This window comes from Pyrus communis, chromosome 15, assembly GCF_041283825.1.
Source record: "Pyrus communis isolate YQ-2024b chromosome 15, ASM4128382v1, whole genome shotgun sequence".
Taxonomy (NCBI): Eukaryota; Viridiplantae; Streptophyta; class Magnoliopsida; order Rosales; family Rosaceae; genus Pyrus; species Pyrus communis.
Genome location: NC_142579.1, coordinates 18,117,836 through 18,136,288, shown reverse-complemented (window position 1 = coordinate 18,136,288; position 18,453 = coordinate 18,117,836). Strand labels below are relative to the sequence as shown.

Genomic DNA, 18,453 nt, shown 5'->3' with positions numbered 1-18,453 from the left:
AGGAAGTAAACCTACGCATGGCGGCATCTTATTGACCAAGGCGTGTCATCCTTTGGATGAATGATTGTTCGTTGTCTCTTGATTGTTGCTGCTGTTCGGAATTGGTATTTGTCCAGATGGATGTGCAAAATGCATTTTTCCATGGTACATTGCATGAAGTAGTATATATGTTACCGCCTCTCGCAGCTAGTTCTAGCGATTCTCATATGCCATTCAAGAAATTAGTTTTCGATAGTCACGTGCTGATTACTCGTTGTTTACTTAGGTTTGTGAAAATTCTATTACTTGGTGTTACTTTAGGTTGATGACATGATCATTACAAGGAATGATGAAGATGCAAGTAGTAATCTCAAAAAGTTTCTCAAAGGTTGTTTCCGAATTAAAGATCTCAAACCATTGAAAATACTTTCTTGGCGTAGAAGTTGCCCGTTCTAAAGTGGGAATTTTTATTTGTCAATGCAAATATACACTCGATATATTGGAGGAAGCCAATGTACTTGAAGCAAAACCCGCCAAAGTACCTATGGAACCTGATTTGGTATTAACAACAACAAGAAGTGATGCTCTTAAGGATGCAAGGGAAATTGATCTATCTTACAATTACTAGCTAGAAATTTTGTACACAGTAAACACTCTCAGCTAGTTCATGCAAGAACCCAAGCAATATCATCATAAGACTAATTAGTAACCATGGTAATTGCTTAAAACTAAAAATTAAAAACGAAATGATTATTGAAGGATGACGATGTTTCAATTTTGGGTTTCCCATAGAAAATTCCAAAAAAAGCAAAATAGATTTGGCAAAACGACCCCGTATAACTAGTGTAGCCTCCAAACATAATCCAATGGCAAATACAAGAGACGGACGAGCATACCTTCGTAGAAAAGAATTCAGAGGTCAAAGAGCAATGGAGGAAGAGGAGCACGAGGTGTACGGAGCAGAGATCCCAGACGAAGGAGATTTGGACGGCGACATGGACGCTCATCACGCCGACGTTGACATGTCCACCGCGGACGCCGCCGCCGTAAAGGTACTCATTAAAACCCTAGAATTCAATTTGTTTCAGCAACCAAATCGTAAAACACAATTGTCAAATTAATTCGGTGGATTTGATTTTGTATTGTAGGAGCTGGACGAGATGAAGAAGCGGTTGAAGGAGATGGAGGAGGAAGCTGCTGCTCTTCGCGAGATGCAGGCCAAGGTTGAGAAGGAAATGGGCGCTGTTCAAGGTTCCCCTCTCTCTCTCTCTCCTGAAAAAAGTAATTAATTTTTTGGCTCTTGAATCCTGTGGTTACTGAAACTGAAAGAGGGAGGTTTTTGGAATATATGGTTTGTAAAATGCTGTATTTGACCATGTTCTATTGAATGTTTGTAGAAAATCTGTAGTGCATATCATGAAATTTGAAAAATAGAGCACAAGGGTTTAGTTATGCGCCGCGCTAAGTGTTTTTTGAAGTGTGTTATGTTATCAGCGTTTTGATAATTACACTCTTATTGTCCTGTGGAGTTTAACATTTTTATGTTTGTTTTTTCGTGTGACTTGCAAGGAATTTTGGTTTAACTTCTTTTGAGTAACATGCTCATTTACCTATGTGTCGTTATTGTTTCCACATAGATCCTGCAATTGCCGCTGCTTCTCAAGCAAACAGGGAAGAGGTGGACGCACGATCGGTTTTTGTTGGCAATGTAAGTACCAGAATGTTGAAATCTCTTACTCTTTCTGAAGCATTTGCATTCTGTGCATTAAAGCTTAGACCTGTCTACTTGTCTAGTCCTAATGGCCATGTTGCCCTGCGTTCGGCATTTTTTGATCTATGTCGACAGCCCACTCATACTTCTGACACTCAGCTGTTTATAGAGAAATCCTCCAGTTTGTCATGTTATCTTTGTGTGAAGTTGCTTAGTGCGAGTAAACATGTGGTTTTGGCAAGTCCACTACTAGATTTTATATATCAATTTAGTTTTTCAGTATCAAAATGAAGAGGATATTCTTTATGATTTGACCAGATTTTTGGTATCTCTATCTAGTGTTAGTAATGTTGATAAGCCATTGATATCTGCATTTTTGTTTAACCTTTGTATGGTAGTAGTGTTGATATTTATTAAAATGCACTCATGGAATTAAATTAGGGAGCTGCTAATTGAACTCCAAAAAGTCATCATGCACTGCTCTGTCAAGTAAAATATAAAGAATGGGGGAGTGCAGGATGGCTATTTTGGAGTGCTAATGGGGATTCCCTTAATTTTATTATCACCTCTGGATATGAAAGGATTTAAAGGAAATAGTTACTTAAATAATGCTTGTTTTTTAGTATAAAATAACTTTTATATCAATCAGGATATGAGAATGTTTTGTGTTGGGACTCATGCATCACTATACAATCTAAAGGTACCCTCACATTACAGTCTATCTAGAATTTGGAATTTCTTTAGCTGTAATGTCATATGAATATATTAGGTCAGAAGATTTTTCAAAACACTCTGGATCTGTAATTCAAGAATCTACATATCAATGTGTGCTTACGCGCTGCCCAATCTATATTTGATAAACCCAAGAAATAACAAAACCCACAACCTAACAGTCTATGAACTTGTGGTTTATGCATTTGTTGATCAACATGCCATGGCTTAACATTATTTATGCGCTTCTTTATATTTACATTTACCTAGTCTTCAATGAAAGCATGCATAATTTTTCACAAGATATATGGTTTTAAAAAGGAAAAAGCTTTGCACCAATGTATGAAGGATGGGAAGAGATATTTTAAGGATGATGGAATTGTAAAAGAGAAGAAAGACAGAAGGAGAAAGAGGGGCAAGTAGGGTGAACTCAATTCAATTCAATTCTTCGTTATCAAACCAATGGACCAATAACGTACTACAAGACGACCCATATATAGGCAATCGGTAGTTGGAAAACCTGAAATAACAAGGATAACAAAATACTGTAATAGCTCAATAATTTATGGTGGTACCTGATATAGCTTCACTTCCACAATGTTTCATTTCTTAAGTAGTTCTAATTTGTTAGTTTTGTAGACTTTACCACTTCTGCGATCTATAAGACTTCACTTCAAAGCATCAGATATTGCTATGTCTTTGTTATTTTATATTTCAACCCGTAATCATATATCATGACAGTACTCTGAATTTTGCTGGTCTTTTCATTTTTTTTTGTTTTTTTGTTATCGTCTATTGTGTTTTTCTTCTCCCTTTGTCGTCTTCTTTAATTTTTACTTTGGACTTGGAGGAACATAAAAGAGAAAGCAAGGGGTTAACCACCTCAATTGTACTACTCACTGAAGTTATCTTTCTATTTTACTTTTATGTGGATGTGGATGATGCCCAACTTCAGAGTCATGGATTGACCTTATGTCGTAATATGATCGCAGGGTCATTGTTTTTCATCAAGTTCTGTGTATGAGCTGGACATGTTACACTGTAGTTTGAGGGTGGCTCAGAGTATTCTGATGTATAAATAGACTGTCATTTCAGGGACAAGTTGAATTAAAAAAAAAAAAAAAAAAAAAAAAAAGAAGAAAAAAGAATTACAAAAGTTGAAAATGGGAGGAAGAAAATATCAAATAAAAAAAGAAATAAAGAAAAATTTGGAAAAGGTGAAGAAAAAAGCATGAAAAGAAAAAGAAGAAAGAATTAGAAAAAAGAAAAGTGCATTTGGAAAATTACAACAGTTAGTTGTAGGGGGATATGATGTGTTGAGGAGGAAAGAAGGGGTGAAATTTGCTGAAGATATTCCAAGTGAAGGCTGGGGCACGTGGTAGGATGTGAATTTAGATGCTGGATCTTCAGTACACAAGAGGCCAGCAACTCTGTTTTGAAGAGCAAAGGAAAGTCGTGTATTCAATTCTAGTTGTAGAGCTTCTCTGCTGCTGGAATGGTGTTGGTTGGTGGCTCAGGAATATGTGCCCATGTACTTATGTGGTGAGGGGTACATGATTCTGCTTCTCTATATTGATTGATAGATTTTCTTATCTGTCGACTACGTTCACCCAAATTTTAAAAAAGAAGACTATATCCATTGAGTGTGACTTTCTTCTTCTCGTAATATTTTTATAAATTATGTTCACCTTAGAAATTTTTTTCCCTTGCTTGTGTGCCTCACCCATGGTCCTATGTTATAATTTTAGTGGAGAGTGTTACAGGATAGCAGCTTTCTGTGTTACATTGATAAGACTTATCCAGGACTTTTCTTCATCTCATGCAAAATTTTGTTGGAAGTAGTAATTGGAATAATACCGAGACTGTAGGATGCAGAAGCTCCGTCTTCTCAAGTTAGCAGGCTTACAGGGACTAAACATTCATTGGCATGTTGGATGGGGATTATGTTTTTATGTGCTATGTATAATAAAATTTGACATGGAATTCTTCGTTGCCTAAAAAAGTACTTTGTTTATTCAGCTAAGCACGGCAGAAAGTGCTTTTGGTATTTAGAATGCCCTGACGCTTTTTAAAAAAACTTTCAAACACACTCAGTTGTTCTCAAGGCCAAAGTATCAGCTGAGCTTTATTGTTTCTTTTTTGGTCTTGAAGGCACTTCCATGTGTTGTCGTGCGTGTTGTGTCTTTGGCTGACTCAGCTTTGTCTTCAAAAACTGGATAAATCATGTTTTGTAGGTTGATTATACATGCACACCTGAAGAAGTGCAGCAGCATTTCCAATCATGTGGTACGGTCAATAGAGTGACTATACTGACAGATAAGTTTGGCCAACCAAAGGGTTTCGCTTATGTGGAATTTGTGGAAACCGAAGCTGTTCAAGAGGCTCTGGGCCTAAACGAGTCTGAGTTGCACGGCCGGCAATTGAAGGTAACTCATCGGAAAGCTGGGCATGGATGTTCTTATCCATTATTTTTGTTATCGCATTTATTCATTTTCTTGTTAATATATATGTCTATAGGTTTTGCCTAAAAGGACGAATGTTCCTGGTATGAAGCAATACCGGCCGAGACGCTTCAATCCTTACATGGGTTACCGCTTCAGGAGGCCATATGTACCTCCTTACTTCTCGCCCTATGGATATGGGTATGTTCCTTCCAGTCTCTTATTCTATTTATTATCAAAATGAGGTGCCTGATGTATCTTGCTTTCTTTTCCCTTTCTTCCATCTGCAGGAAGGTTCCGAGGTTCAGAAGGCCAGCTCGATACATGCCGTATTACTAGAAGATTGGTTGCATCGTGGACTAGCGTATGCGTCTGGCTGAAAGGATTTGTCGTCTAATACAAGGCCTGTCGTTTTATATTATTGCTGAGTTTTAGTTTTGCCCTGGTAGCTCTATCGATGTGCCCTTATTGCTAAAGTGCACTTTGAACCATATGACTAGAACGCCTATGTTGCGGTTGAGGGTTATGCACGTGTGCCATATGAGCTAATAAAAGTTTCTTATTGGCCAATAATGCAATGCATAGTCTATAATTTCTTCCATCCATGTTGGCAACATCTTTGGTACGCCTCAAAAAATGGTGTTTTAAGGGGTGGCATTACTAGAGATAGACTAGGCTTGGCTCAGTCGTTCACAGGCGCATGGGTCGGTAGCTGAGCTGTTGATGCAGAATGGCCCAGCTATACATTTGTAAGTCTCATTCGTTCACACGCATGTGTGCGACTGAACCTAGCACTCATCGGGATTCCAGTGAGAGCATTTAGTTGTGATCCTAGTAGTGCGTTTGTGTCGAGTGGTGTGTGTGGTGTATGTGTGTTATTCGTGGCTTTGTACATCCAAATCATATATGCTCATCGTATCCTTCACTCCAACTTTCCTTTTCCTTCGTTAGATGCAGGACCCTGCCTAAACGTTAAGATTGATGGAGTTTTGTCAACAAAAAAAGGAAGGTGTGATGGATGATGAGCCAACGTTATAAGCAATTCTCTGTAGGCAAATATTGTCTGTTCTCCCCAAGTAGGCAATAATAAATATTATTTGCTTTGCTTAGTTCATTGGAGTAGGCTACAACCAGCCTGTATAAATTAATACAATTTTGCTTAGATTGTATACCAATGAAGATGGATTTGTTCTTTCCTAATATGTTGTTTTTACGTTGTCATATTTCACACGGCTCGTCTTAGGTTCGATTTTTGAAATTGATGAATTATACGATGGTGGCCAGAAGAGGTTAAAATGCCTCCTTAAGTCTTTCTGATCCTTGAAAAAGTAAATTATCGTGGCTTCATCACTAGTTGATCTCTTTTTAAGGAAAAAAAAATAAACATAGACTAAAACAAAACATGGAATAAACATGACCAAAAGTGAAGTTTAGCATTTGTTATTTAGGGTTTAGCTTATTTAATAATTTAACTATGGATGAATGCTAGGTAGCCAAAACAAAACAAAGAAATCCTTAAATAACGAAACAAAAGTTGAGCTACCGGTGCTCTACCTGCATCTATCTACAATAAGACGAACAAACCAAGCAGAATATAAAGTTAGATGGGCACGTGAGTTATAGTTATAGTTAGATGGGCACGTGAGTTATAGTTATACGCATATGGGGGTTTCAAGTTGAACCAGCTAGTTAGGGTTTCATCTACCTCTTCCCCTGGTGGCCACAACTAAGTTACTGGTGCTAGATCTCTTGACTCCTAACAGTTTAAGGTTACATCTCTCACCGACCAAGAAATTTAACATGTACCCAATTATAAAGCGCGACTTTCATCGATGAATATTTTTGTACAACCAACTCAGCATTGTATTTTAATAATTTGAACTGTTCCATTGTTTTAATTAGTTTTCTTGAATGATTTCTTGCAACAATAAATTTTGACTAAGGAAAATAATTTGGATCATTAAAATAAAGATTTGAACAAATCTGACAATTATGGGTTACATCTGTTATTGACCAAGAAATCTAACATACATCCGCTTATGTACGTAGGTTCATCTTTATTAGAAAGATGATATAAATAATGATATAATTAAGTGATAAAAGGAACATAAAAGTGCAACGTTGCCCCAACAGAAAGAGAACACGTGTCTGCATATGTTATGCGTGGCACCACACGCACTTCACAAGGGTACGTGTGCAGTGCAGCTGTCTAATTTATAATTTAATTGCTTGTTGACCTTTTGGACTATATTCTGAACTTGTATTTTTTTATATTAAAATTTTAAAATGGTCCAATGATGATTTTCAATATTTATTATACACATGCGAGGCCTTCGTTTAGGCCGTACATTAACGATTTGGATCTCATCAGAATCTAAATTATGAAGATTTTAGGGATTTTCATATTTTAATTATTTATTGTGTATCGGATGATTATAAATTATTTAATTTTTTATTTAAAATTAAATACAAATAATACCTGATGAAAACTAATCATACGATATATAATAAATTGTTAAAAGATGGGAATTCCTCGGATTCCACCAAGTGGATCCGAAGAGAATCTTCTTCCTTATTAATATCTAGATCTAGAAAGATTGCTACTTGCCTACCGACTCAACAAAATCATTCACCATACACCAAAATATGAAAAATAAAATATAAAGAACAATAAGACAAGTATGTCGCGTGAATAACGTGGGGAGTTGTATGCATTCTACATCGATTGTATGAGGAACAAACTTCGGGACACAACATTCCTATCACAAAATTACAAGAATGACATGCAGAGCGTCGAATGTGAGACTAAGAGGCGTTTGTATACACCAGTTGTATAGATACGGCCGTGTGCGTTAATCATCCTAATCACGGCACCGCCAAAATGAGAACTTTCTCATAAATCACTAGTCATCTGATGGGAGAGATGAACGCAAAATTATATGTACTATAAGCATTATTTTAGAAATTTTCATTCAGCGTCTAGGTGTTAAGTAGCTGGTCATCGTTTCAATTAATCTCGAGACGTTTGAAAATTAAGAAAGTGTGTCTACACCTGCATAGGTGCCCGTCTAGACCGTCTAGGCGCCTGCCTAGACTGCCTAGGCGCTTGCCTAGCCCGCCCAGACCCACCTGGGCACCTGTTTAGGTCGCAACTCTCACCTAGACATAAAATATATAACTTTCATTTTGCATTTTATTTTTTCAATAAATTATAAAAGATTTGTTGAATACTTAGATGAACACAAATTATATACTTATTCCTATGTTCTAATATTTTATAATCTATATATCATTCTATCTTACAATTTATGTATCCCAATGCAATTTTGTATTTATTAAGTATGAGCATGCAATTATATATACGATATGTAATAAATTTACTTAAATTCGCCTAGTTCACTCAGGCGCTTAAGTTCTAGGTCTCAACTCCCCACCTGATTAGCGTCTAACATCTTTTAGAACATTAGCCATAAGTTATGACTATTGCTATTATTCTTCCAAAATTTTCGTACAAGTTGCACCACCTTATCAAACTACCTCCATAAATTTTGACATAAAAAATAAAAAAATAAAATAAAAAAATAAAATAAAATAAAAAAAAAGAAAAAAGGGAAAAAAGACCTACATCTATAAATTTTGACCAAAAAAAAAAACAAGGAAAAAGAGCTGCATCCATAAATAAGACAAATTCAAATCCGAAATACAACAAATTAAATTATGGCATTGTACAAGCTTTGATCGCCAGCACCCTGCAATCCAATCTGCACAACCAAAAATAACTTGGGGAATATATATATAGTACTCGACATTTTTCGATCCAGAGCTCAACTTTCTCATCGTTTATCCTGTTTCTCTGAACTGTTTCGACTCTCTTATCGCTAATCTGCAGGTGGAGCAATATGCAGTTTGCTGGATAATCCATACCAGTTTTATTTTCTACCGAATACACCACGGTTTCCAATCATTTGATATAATGCACGACTTTGATGTTTTGTTTAGAGGTTTAACGAGGGCAAACGCTGAGTTCCCATCCTTCTCTTCCTAAGTCGTTCTGCAATGATGAAGGATAGCTCAAGAGCCTGAGAAGCATTGAGCCTCGGGTCGCAGTGGGTGTGGTAACGTGAGCTCAGATCATCAAAAGTCACTGTTCGCGAGCCTCCAATGCACTCTGTCACATTCTGCCCAGTCATCTCCAAATGAATTCCTCCTGGGTGGCTCCCTTCTTGTTCGTGCACATCAAAGAATGCTCGTACCTCAGCCTGCAAACATATACAATATACCAACCATTGTTACACGAAGACGATGATTCAATGATGATGGTAATAAGTAAATAGATTAATAGGTAACAAATTGTGAATACACAAGGGCATCACAATCTTGCATATAATAACTTGTACGTCTAATAGAAAACCGACATATTGCTTGAGTCTCTTTACGAACTAGATGCTAGCACCGATAAACTGCCACCAAAGGATTATGAGCACTTTTCAGTCTACAGGACATTTTCTTCAATACTAACCTACATGACATGGATTGTTCAAAATAATGCTGACTTAAACGATATGCAGTTGCAGTATTGCTATGTTGATTTATATGTATAGGTGGTGCAACATGATGAAGCAGTCAATGCTACTACCTACAACAAATTATTAGAAAGGGAAATACTCGGAGATTTTTCCGTTTCATGTTGATTAGAAAAGAAATTATACCAAGATTGAATCAAATGGACGTGTTTTGAGTCCACAGGGTGCCTGGATAGTGTTTCCATGCATTGGATCGGAGACCCAGGTCACAATCTGCCCTGCTTGGCGGACAGCCCTAATCAAATGAGGAAGCTTGACTCTCATGTTCTCAGCACCCATTCTAGCAATGATTGTGATCCTTCCTGGCTTGTTACTAGGGTTCAGGATTTCGATGATGTTAACAAGATCTTTTGGGTCCATTTTATTGCTCACCTGCATCACAAGTATCATTTTAAGCCATTTAACACAACTTTACCCGAAAAAATGAACGGCGCAGCTGAACTTACTGACACTTTTAGTCGCTCAACAACGACGAGTTTGATCTATCAGTGTACACACATGTAAAGCCACTAATAACAATGAGATTAATCGAGAGTTTAAAAACTCCTACCTTGATGCCGATGGGATTGGCAAGTCCTCTTAGGAACTCTACATGGGCACCATCCAGTTGCCGGGTACGCTCACCAACCCAAAGCATGTGGGCGGAGCAATCATAGTACAGACCGGAAGTAGAATCCAATCTTGTGAGTGATTGCTCATAGGCCAGATGCAGACATTCATGGGATGTCCAGAAATCAGTTGTTGTCATGATAGGATGATCAATTGTAAGTCCAGCAGCATTCATGAATCCTAAAGCCTCGTCGACCCGGCTAGCCAGTTCCTGGTACCTGTTGAATCATTGTAACAGCGCAAATGAGCAAATTGAAACTCTTCAGTCAGATATTCAAATTTGATTATCTTCGAAACTCCTACGCGTCCAAATTCTGATTTTGTACTAGAACATTCAAGTATATGTTTTAGCATTCCTTATGATCATGTAAACTAATATGGATAATATGGATAAGAATCTAAATTTTTAAAATGTGGGTTGAGTGCATACCTATCTCCCTGCTCGCTGTGCTGAGCGAAATCAAGATTCCATTGAGTAACCCTCTGCATAGCAGCATACCCTCCGGTGGCAAAGGCCCGAAGAAGGTTCAAAGTTGCCGCAGATTGGCAATAAGCTCTTATCAACCTCTGGGGGTCTGGATTTCTAGATTTCTCATCAAAAGCGTCACCATTGATGTTATCCCCTTTGTAAACCGGCAACTTCACCCCATTCTTCTCTTCAAAATCCGCTGATCTTGGCTTCGCGAACTGACCCGCCATTCTTCCCACCTAAATGAACAAACCCCGCAACTCTTAATCCTCGTCCTACACAGTTTTTCTTTTCACATTTTGTTTTTTAAACTAAAAACTCGTTATGTAACTAGTTTCACTGAAAAATTGAAAACTGAAATGGTTATAAAAAATTTCTCAGTCCTCATTCAACACACCAATCAAAACAATAAACCCGAAAACTAAGGTGACGTTTGATAATCATTTCGTTACTGAAAGTAGTTGCCAAACAAGTTTTCGAAAATTAAAACTAAATCTAACAACTGAAAACTGAAATGGTAATCAAACGGTATCCTAAAACACTAAAACAAAAATAAAAAATTTGTCAAAAAACCAGACGAGATCGTCAAAAGCACTACCTTGATAACAGGCACTTGTCCTCCAAACATCAGAACAACACCCATCTGAAGCATGATTCTGAAGGTGTCCCTAATGTTGTTGGCGCTGAACTCCTTGAAGCTCTCAGCGCAGTCGCCGCCCTGCAAGAGAAAAGCATTGCCCAGGGCCGCCTCGGCGAGCTTCTCCTCCAAGTGCCTGGCCTCTCCGGCGAACACAATCGGAGGAAATGACTCGATGGTCTTTAGCACCGTCTCCAGCTCGTTCACATCCGGGTACTCCGGAAGCTGCAGGGCCTTCTTGGATTTCCAGCTGTCCAAGCTCCATTTTCCGGAAACCGACTTCGCGGGCGCCGCAGCGGCCTTTGGAGGCTTCTCGGCGACGACGGGGGACTTGCCGGAGTCGGCGGAGGCGGAGATGGGGTGGAGGTTCTTTTTCTTGGAAGGAAATGGGGAGAAAATGGGTTGGTGAGACTGAGGGGTGGGAGGGGAGAGAGAGTGAGTTTTGCAGATTGATTTGGAGGACAGGGTTGATGGGTTTGTGAGAGCCATTGCTGTTGTCTCTCTCTCCTCCTCTTCCTTCTTCTCTCTCTTACTGTCTGAAGAGAAAACTGGAATTTCTAGACAGAGAAAGAAGGTGTTTGGTGAGGAGGCTGTGAGGAGGAGGGGTTTGGTTTGAAGGGGTTTATATAACAATTTTGGAGGGGAGGACTTTCAACAAACAGGTGGGTAGTTGGGGAAGGAGGGAAGAAGGGGTATTTTGGGAACTAAGTGAATTATAGGGTCAGTGGGTCACATATCACATGGGTATTATGAAACGAAATTAAGTGGGGCATAGGGGCATTAGAGTCTTTTTGGTAGGGTAAGTGAAGGTGCAATCTCACCAACCGCGGTCGGATGCTTGCCGTTATAATGTTTATTATTTTATTTATGATAAGTGTTACGGAACTCTTTTAAAAATGAGATTATGTCACCTTAATTTTTTTAACACAATATTTTATAACATCATAATAGGAATTAAGGTTAAATTGTGAGGTGACAATAAGTTCTTAAAAAGTCCCATTTTAAAATAAAATATAAAAAAAAGAGATAATGCTAAAAAAACTAAATTTGTAGACAAAATTTTATAAACTAAAAACATGAAAATTAATGATTAAGTTACTAGTTAAGCATTAATAAACGTGCTCATTCTTATTGATGACAAATAATTTATTTTATAAATTTATCTACAAATTTAATCTCTTAGCATTACCTTTTAATAAAATCTCCTTAACATTTCTCTTTAATTATTTCATTCATTCAATTTAGCTATCAATTATATTATTATATGGTCTTATTAGCTAATGAGTGTCAATCTCATAATTGCCCCAATTATTTCCCTTTTTTTTTCATCCAGTTACTACCCTTCAATCAATGGCATAGCCAAGATTTTTAAATAATGTGGTCATAAGATCAAGCATAAAGCTTCTTTGGGTCATTTCATCGAACATCTAGTAGGCACCTGTCAATTCCTGTCAACATACGCCGAAAGTTTATGCCAACATATGTCGACAAGTACTATTATTTATAGAGGCTTGTCGAGGGTGGATGTAAGATATTGTGGAGTAATGTTGAAGATTACCAAGAGTTTTCAACTAAAGTACTTCATTCAAGAAAAGAGGAAATGAAGACAAATATAATAAAAGAAAATAGAAGCAGAAAAATGAGGTTGTAATTTAGTTTGCCTTACTTGTTTATGGGTGTCAAATACAATATACAAACAATTATACATGGGATTTTTGGAGTTATTAGGATCAAGAACAACTAATGATCTCATGTCGTCAATCAAGTACATCTACCACCAGACAATGTATTATAAAAAAATTTAAATCACGAGACAACCTCATAAGATGTTTTAAGTTCGAATTTTTATTATTTCGTTTAGTGTTAAGTTCTAATGATATTTCTCTTTACTCATAACTTATAATTACAAAGTTTTAGGTTGGAACCGAATCTCATAAATTATAAGTTCGAGTATTTGATACTAATTTATTCTATCACCCCTTACTGTAAATATAACTTTGTATTTAAAACAAAGTCGAATTTTTTATTCTAAGGAAACATATAGCAAACAAGTCTTTTACTGTCAAAAATGGTATTTTCACTGTACTTCATAATTAGATCATTGAAAATTTAAAAGGAAAACTAATGAAAAAAACTTCAAAACTTTTAGTTTTAACAATAAGGACAAAATAAAGGGTAAAGTGAATAGTACCATGTCTGACTTTTTAGTGTAAAAATATGATTTTTCGTTAAAGTGAACACTCCCACGAGTTTTTTTTTTTTTTTTTGTTAAAACTCCCAAATTTAAAAGGAAAAAGAAAAGATATGAAGTAAGATTTGAAAACTCAACCGTTGTGTTGGGTCGCTAGACTTGTTATAGATTGATGTGACCCAAGTCACATGTCAGATTTTTTTTTGGCAGACCAGTCACATGTTATTTTGGCCAACATCTCTCTTCGAATTCATATAATAATTCAATCGGACGGCACTAAAATTTCATCTCAACACAATAAAATAATAAAATAACTGTAAATATTGGTCAAGTTAATTGTGTATGATTCTTTCTTCTCCAAAATTCATTTCAGTCACCTCCCCTCCTTTTTTCCTCCCCTCTCACTTTTCTCTTTATCTTTCTCTCTCTACAAAATAACTGCAAACATTGGTCAAGATAATTGTGACATCTCATATCGTCTAGGGAAGTGATTCTTATATGTTTACTGACATCCCTACCTAGCACGAGGCCTTTTGGGAGCTCATTGACTTCGGGTTCCATTGGAACTCCGAAGTTAAGCGAGTAGTGCGCGAGAGCATTCCCAAGATGGGTGATCCATCGGGAAGTTCTTGTGTGAGTTCCCGGAAACAAAACCGTGAGGGCATGGTCGAGGCCCAAAGCGGACAATATCGTGCTACAATGGTGGAGCGGGCTTGGGAAGTGGTCCCCCCTGGGGGGATGTGACAATTTGGTATCAGAGCCTAACCCTGGTAGTGGTGTGCCGACGAGGACGTCGGGCCCCTAAGGGGGTGGATTGTGACATCCCACATCGCTCAAGGGAGTGATCCTTATATGTTTACTCTCATCCCTACCTAGCACGAGGCTTTTTGTGAGCTCACTGGTTTCGGGTTCCATAGGAACTTCGAAGTTAAGCGAGTAGCGCACGAGAGCACTCCCAGGATGGGTGATCCATTGGGAAGTTCTCGTATGAGTTCCTAAAAACAAAATCGTTAGGGCGTGGTTGGGGCTCAAAGAGGACAATATCGTGTTACGGTGGTGAAGTGGGTCCGGGAAGTGGTCCCCCCCAGGTCGGGATGTGACAATAATAGAGTATGATTCTTTCTCCTCAAAATCCATTTATCTCCCCTCATACTTTTCATTTTATCTTTCTCTCTTAATGAAGTCAACATAAAATGTTGACGTGAATTGGAGAGGCAAGAAAATGGAAAGGAGAGAACCTGGATCCCAAGTTAATTTGAGAGAGAAAGTCCTATGCTAGGTGCAAGTCAAGGTCGGACAATGTAATAATAATATTATTATTTTTGTTAAGCAAATGGTATTAGTTGCACTAAAAGGGTAAGAGAGTGGATGCTAAGCTTCACAATGAGCTAGTCATAATAATGTGGTTCAAATTCGCCTTTAGCGATAAACGAATCTAAAACCTCTTGTTTACAAACGAATAAGAATACTACTAAATCATATTACTAATTTGTAGTAGCATATTATTATTATTATTATTATTTATTAGAGCATATTTAAAACATGGAATCGATTAAACGGATGTTAAATAAAAGATGAACTCAAAATAAATAAATAAATAAATACATAAAGGGTATTTGAATGATTGAGGAATATTCTCGATCTTAACACAATTTATGTGACCCGTCGCACGCTTTTCTTCGGTTTTTCTTTCTGGGAAATGAACTTAAGCAATACATGCCACATGACACATGCCTTTCTAAAGTGAGTTGCCTCAAATCTTAACTGACCCAAGTTTTCTTCTTAGTCTTGTTGTGCCAACCTTGCGATGATACTCCTCACTTTTTGGCATATTTAATTATTTCTAAGGCGATTAGCAAGAAAGATTACTATTTGACAGAAATGATCATGTGTCATTGTATCATAGTTGTGTTATTGTTGTATATTTACTATGTTGTCATTATTAAAAAATGAACATTTCTGCAACTGAATGTCAAAAAGTGACCATCCAACCTAATTGCCCATATTTGTAAGGGATGAGAAAATATGTATGTGAAAATAAACGAGGATAAGAAGGAAGTATGAAATAAATTAGGGTATAATTTTCATGAGTTATTTCATATCTAAAATTTCATTTTTCAGGTTTGTCATATAAAAAATAGATGGAAATTCACCTTCTTTTTTTCATTTGACCAAACAAATAATAATTGATTCGTTTGCAAATTCATTTGTTGTAAGTAAATATATGCTTAAAATAACCTTCTGTTAATTCCTATTCAGAGGTATTATTTTCGTGAAGTATAGCTCGTTTGAATGTACTTTTAAAATTACTGAAAACGCTTTTAGTGAAAATATTTTTGGAATCAATCCTTAGTAAAAATACAAATAAATCATGAAAAATCAATTAAAGTGTTTCCTGTAAGAAGCACATAACTAGTATTTGCTGCAGTAAGCACTAAAATGCTTTCAGAATCTAAAAATATTTTTTATAAAAGCGCTTTTAACCATTTTAAAAGCACATCCAAACAAGCCCATAATCATCCTAGGTTATTTGAATTTAACTTTTTGTATATTTGACTAGTAGAGAAGCTAGAATTTTTCTTCACGAAGGGCAAAAATTTCAGCTTTATTGTCATTCAAAATAGGTAGTTTGGTTTGATCGATATTAAATTTAGAAAGAGTAACCCAAACGTTCTGAAGGTTCAAAATTTTATAGCGCAACATTCACATTGTTTGACACAAAATTTGGTGCGCAATATTACACTTAGTAGAAACTAAATAGTATAAAACCTATCTATCCACTATGAAGCACACCAGAAGATACAAAACCCCAGAAAACTCTGGTACCAAAGAAAATCTAATGACATTAAATATTTTCAATCTAATGTTCAAGAGTTTTAATCATTTTAAAAGCAGTCTCAAAATATAACTAGAATTATACAATAAATTAGTTACAATAATTTGTTACCAAGCTGGATAGAAGAACAAAAATGATGTGGTCTTAAAAAGAAAAAAAAAAGTTAGAAATGAATAAAAACAAAAAGTCAGAAGATTGGTTAAGAAAATAAATAAATAAAAGAATATAAAGGTGAGGGAAACAAAAGGTGGTGAGGACCATCTTAAAGAGAAACAAGGGATGCGTTGTATTGAAAAACGACGTCACCTTCAAACTCGCACGCTGCCTCTGCAACAAAAACATTTTCATATTCCGGCGTAACGGGCTTCTCCACATGCGCCCGTCTAGCCCCCGCTCAGCCTCTCTTGTGACAACCCGTTCCAAATTTTACGTTTTTATTTTATTTAAAAAGCGTGAATTTACGAAATTGCCCTAGAGGCAAGGACTTTGACTTCTGTTGACCATCGTCTAGAGAGATGTATGACTTATTCTTTTAACATATTCTCGTAATACTCGTGGATGTGAACGCATAGACGAAAGCCGTTTGCGAGTTCGGATTATAACGGTATAGTTACGGACGTTCGAAATTGGTTATTCAAGGTTTAGCGTTTATTTAAATTAAATTCCCTCCTTGTGGGGAAAAGCCCAATCAGAATTGGAAGAAAGAAAAGAAAAAAAAAAGGGAAGTGGGTTTTCGTCCACCCGCACCCACCGCGGGTGCCCATTTTCCAAGGCCGATTCCGGCCAACTCCGGTGGAGTTTTTCGATGCCGCCACCACCATCTTGAAGCTCTCATTCCCCTCTACAAAACCCACTTAAGAACCACCTTGATTAACCATGGGATGTGGAGGTTTGAGGCCACGAAAGTTGACGAAAATCAATGGGGCTCCGGCCACCCTTCTCGATTTTCCGGCAAATCGGCAAAGCAATGGCCGATGCCACCACTTGGGCTTTGTAGCCCATCATCCCAGGAGCAAAACCCAACCAACCTTGACCCCGTTGGACCACCGTAGACGACGAATCGACGTCGGGAAGTTTTAGGCACCTGCCGGCTTCGTGGGCAAAATTGACCATCTTCCGTCCACTTTTGGACTTCGTGGCAGGTATGAAAGTTTCTCCACTCACTGAGATCTTCATTTCTGTGAAGTTTGAGAATTTTTGGAAATAGTTGAATTTTCCGGCGAGTCGGGGCGGCCGACCACCACCCGCGGCGGCGCGTGCGGCGGCGCGTGGCCAGTGGGCCGCCAATGCTATTTTTAGGCTATGTCAAATGTCTTGAATTCAGTTTTTTCATTTGAATGACGTAAGTTGATAGTTGGAACCTAAATTCGTTACGATACGTTACTTGATAAAATGTGAATCAATGATCCGACCGTTGGATCGGCACCAAAATTGGATACATTATATTACGTAATATTTAAAGATTATATGAATTTACGGATCGGGAATCCGATTTACGGATCTTCCTGAATTTATTTACACCCAGTCCTGTCGTACAGACCACTTTAGGTGGTTCCGACTCGTGTGCAGGTATACTTATTGAGCTATTGGCTAGCCAGGATTGATGAGATATGGATAAGTCGTACAGGTCACTATAGGTGACTCCAACTTATATGCTAGCCATGATTGATGAGATATGGATAAGTCGTACAGGTCACTATAGGTGACTCCGACTTATATGCTAGCCAGGATTGATGAGATATGGATAAGTCGTGCAGGTCACTATAGGTGACTTCGACTTATATGCTAGCCGTGATTGATGAGATATGGATAAGATGTACAAGTCATTTTAGATGACTCTGACTGATATATCACTTTGTATTGATTTAGTTCATTTGGCCTACTTATTAATGTATGGTGAAGTTGATGGCAAACCGTGATTTTGGTCATTTCTGAGTATGGTTTGGATATATGTATATATGTTGTACTGTCTTATGGAAAACGATACGAGTTTTACATTTAGGGGCATTAATTTTTGAGAGGTAGTAACTTTGGGAAGCTTGGTTTTATTGCTTACTCACACCTTCTGTTTGGTGCCCTCCAGGTTTTAACTGCTGAGTTTGTATCGACAAGAATCTGTGGCGAATCTTAGTATTAATGGATATTTTTGAGGGTATGATTCTTACCCACACTACTGTACCTTACTTATGCTCTGACATCGCGTGTGAAATGAGTTCGCTCCCACTCGTAGCGCACTCTGGTATTTAGACACTTTTAGATTCAAATTCATTCACTTTTTATACACTA

The 18,453-nt window shown here is 37.4% G+C and overlaps 2 protein-coding genes and 1 long non-coding RNA gene across 3 annotated transcripts; 2 read left to right on the top strand and 1 right to left on the bottom strand.

The window, feature by feature from the left end:
• Nucleotides 1-841: 841 nt before the first annotated feature.
• LOC137735857 (polyadenylate-binding protein 2) lies at nt 842-5,415 on the top strand. Its single transcript, XM_068475220.2, has 6 exons — nt 842-1,031; nt 1,128-1,230; nt 1,617-1,687; nt 4,636-4,827; nt 4,919-5,043; nt 5,133-5,415. The coding sequence occupies exons 1-6, from the start codon at nt 846-848 to the stop codon at nt 5,179-5,181; spliced, it is 726 nt and encodes a 241-aa protein (XP_068331321.2). The 5' UTR covers nt 842-845; the 3' UTR covers nt 5,182-5,415.
• Nucleotides 5,416-8,496: 3,081 nt separating this feature from the next.
• On the bottom strand, nt 8,497-11,808 carry LOC137735841 (phospho-2-dehydro-3-deoxyheptonate aldolase 2, chloroplastic). Its single transcript, XM_068475219.2, has 5 exons — nt 11,102-11,808; nt 10,465-10,742; nt 9,976-10,252; nt 9,552-9,797; nt 8,497-9,101 (listed from the first exon to the last, which is right to left on the bottom strand). The coding sequence occupies exons 1-5, from the start codon at nt 11,627-11,629 to the stop codon at nt 8,838-8,840; spliced, it is 1,593 nt and encodes a 530-aa protein (XP_068331320.2). The 5' UTR covers nt 11,630-11,808; the 3' UTR covers nt 8,497-8,837.
• Nucleotides 11,809-16,869: 5,061 nt separating this feature from the next.
• On the top strand, nt 16,870-18,448 carry LOC148690618 (uncharacterized). The gene is made up of 2 exons (XR_015956082.1): nt 16,870-17,309; nt 18,251-18,448. It is a non-coding gene; the product is annotated as an uncharacterized LOC148690618 (long non-coding RNA).
• The last annotated feature ends 5 nt before the right edge of the window (nt 18,449-18,453 follow it).

What these genes read in the sequence shown, in the direction of transcription:
- LOC137735841 (XM_068475219.2), bottom strand. Translation starts at nt 11,629, where the DNA reads ATGGCTCTCACAAACCCATCAACCCTGTCCTCCAAATCAATCTGCAAA. An exon ending in CACAGCGAGCAGGGAGATAG is followed by an intron (nt 10,253 to 10,464) that starts GTATGCACTCAA and finishes ATGATTCAACAG; the next exon opens with GTACCAGGAACTGGCTAGCC. An exon ending in CCAATCCCATCGGCATCAAG is followed by an intron (nt 9,798 to 9,975) that starts GTAGGAGTTTTT and finishes CTTGTGATGCAG; the next exon opens with GTGAGCAATAAAATGGACCC.
- LOC137735857 (XM_068475220.2), top strand. Translation starts at nt 846, where the DNA reads ATGGCAAATACAAGAGACGGACGAGCATACCTTCGTAGAAAAGAATTC. An exon ending in GATCGGTTTTTGTTGGCAAT is followed by an intron (nt 1,688 to 4,635) that starts GTAAGTACCAGA and finishes CATGTTTTGTAG; the next exon opens with GTTGATTATACATGCACACC. An exon ending in TTCTCGCCCTATGGATATGG is followed by an intron (nt 5,044 to 5,132) that starts GTATGTTCCTTC and finishes TTCCATCTGCAG; the next exon opens with GAAGGTTCCGAGGTTCAGAA.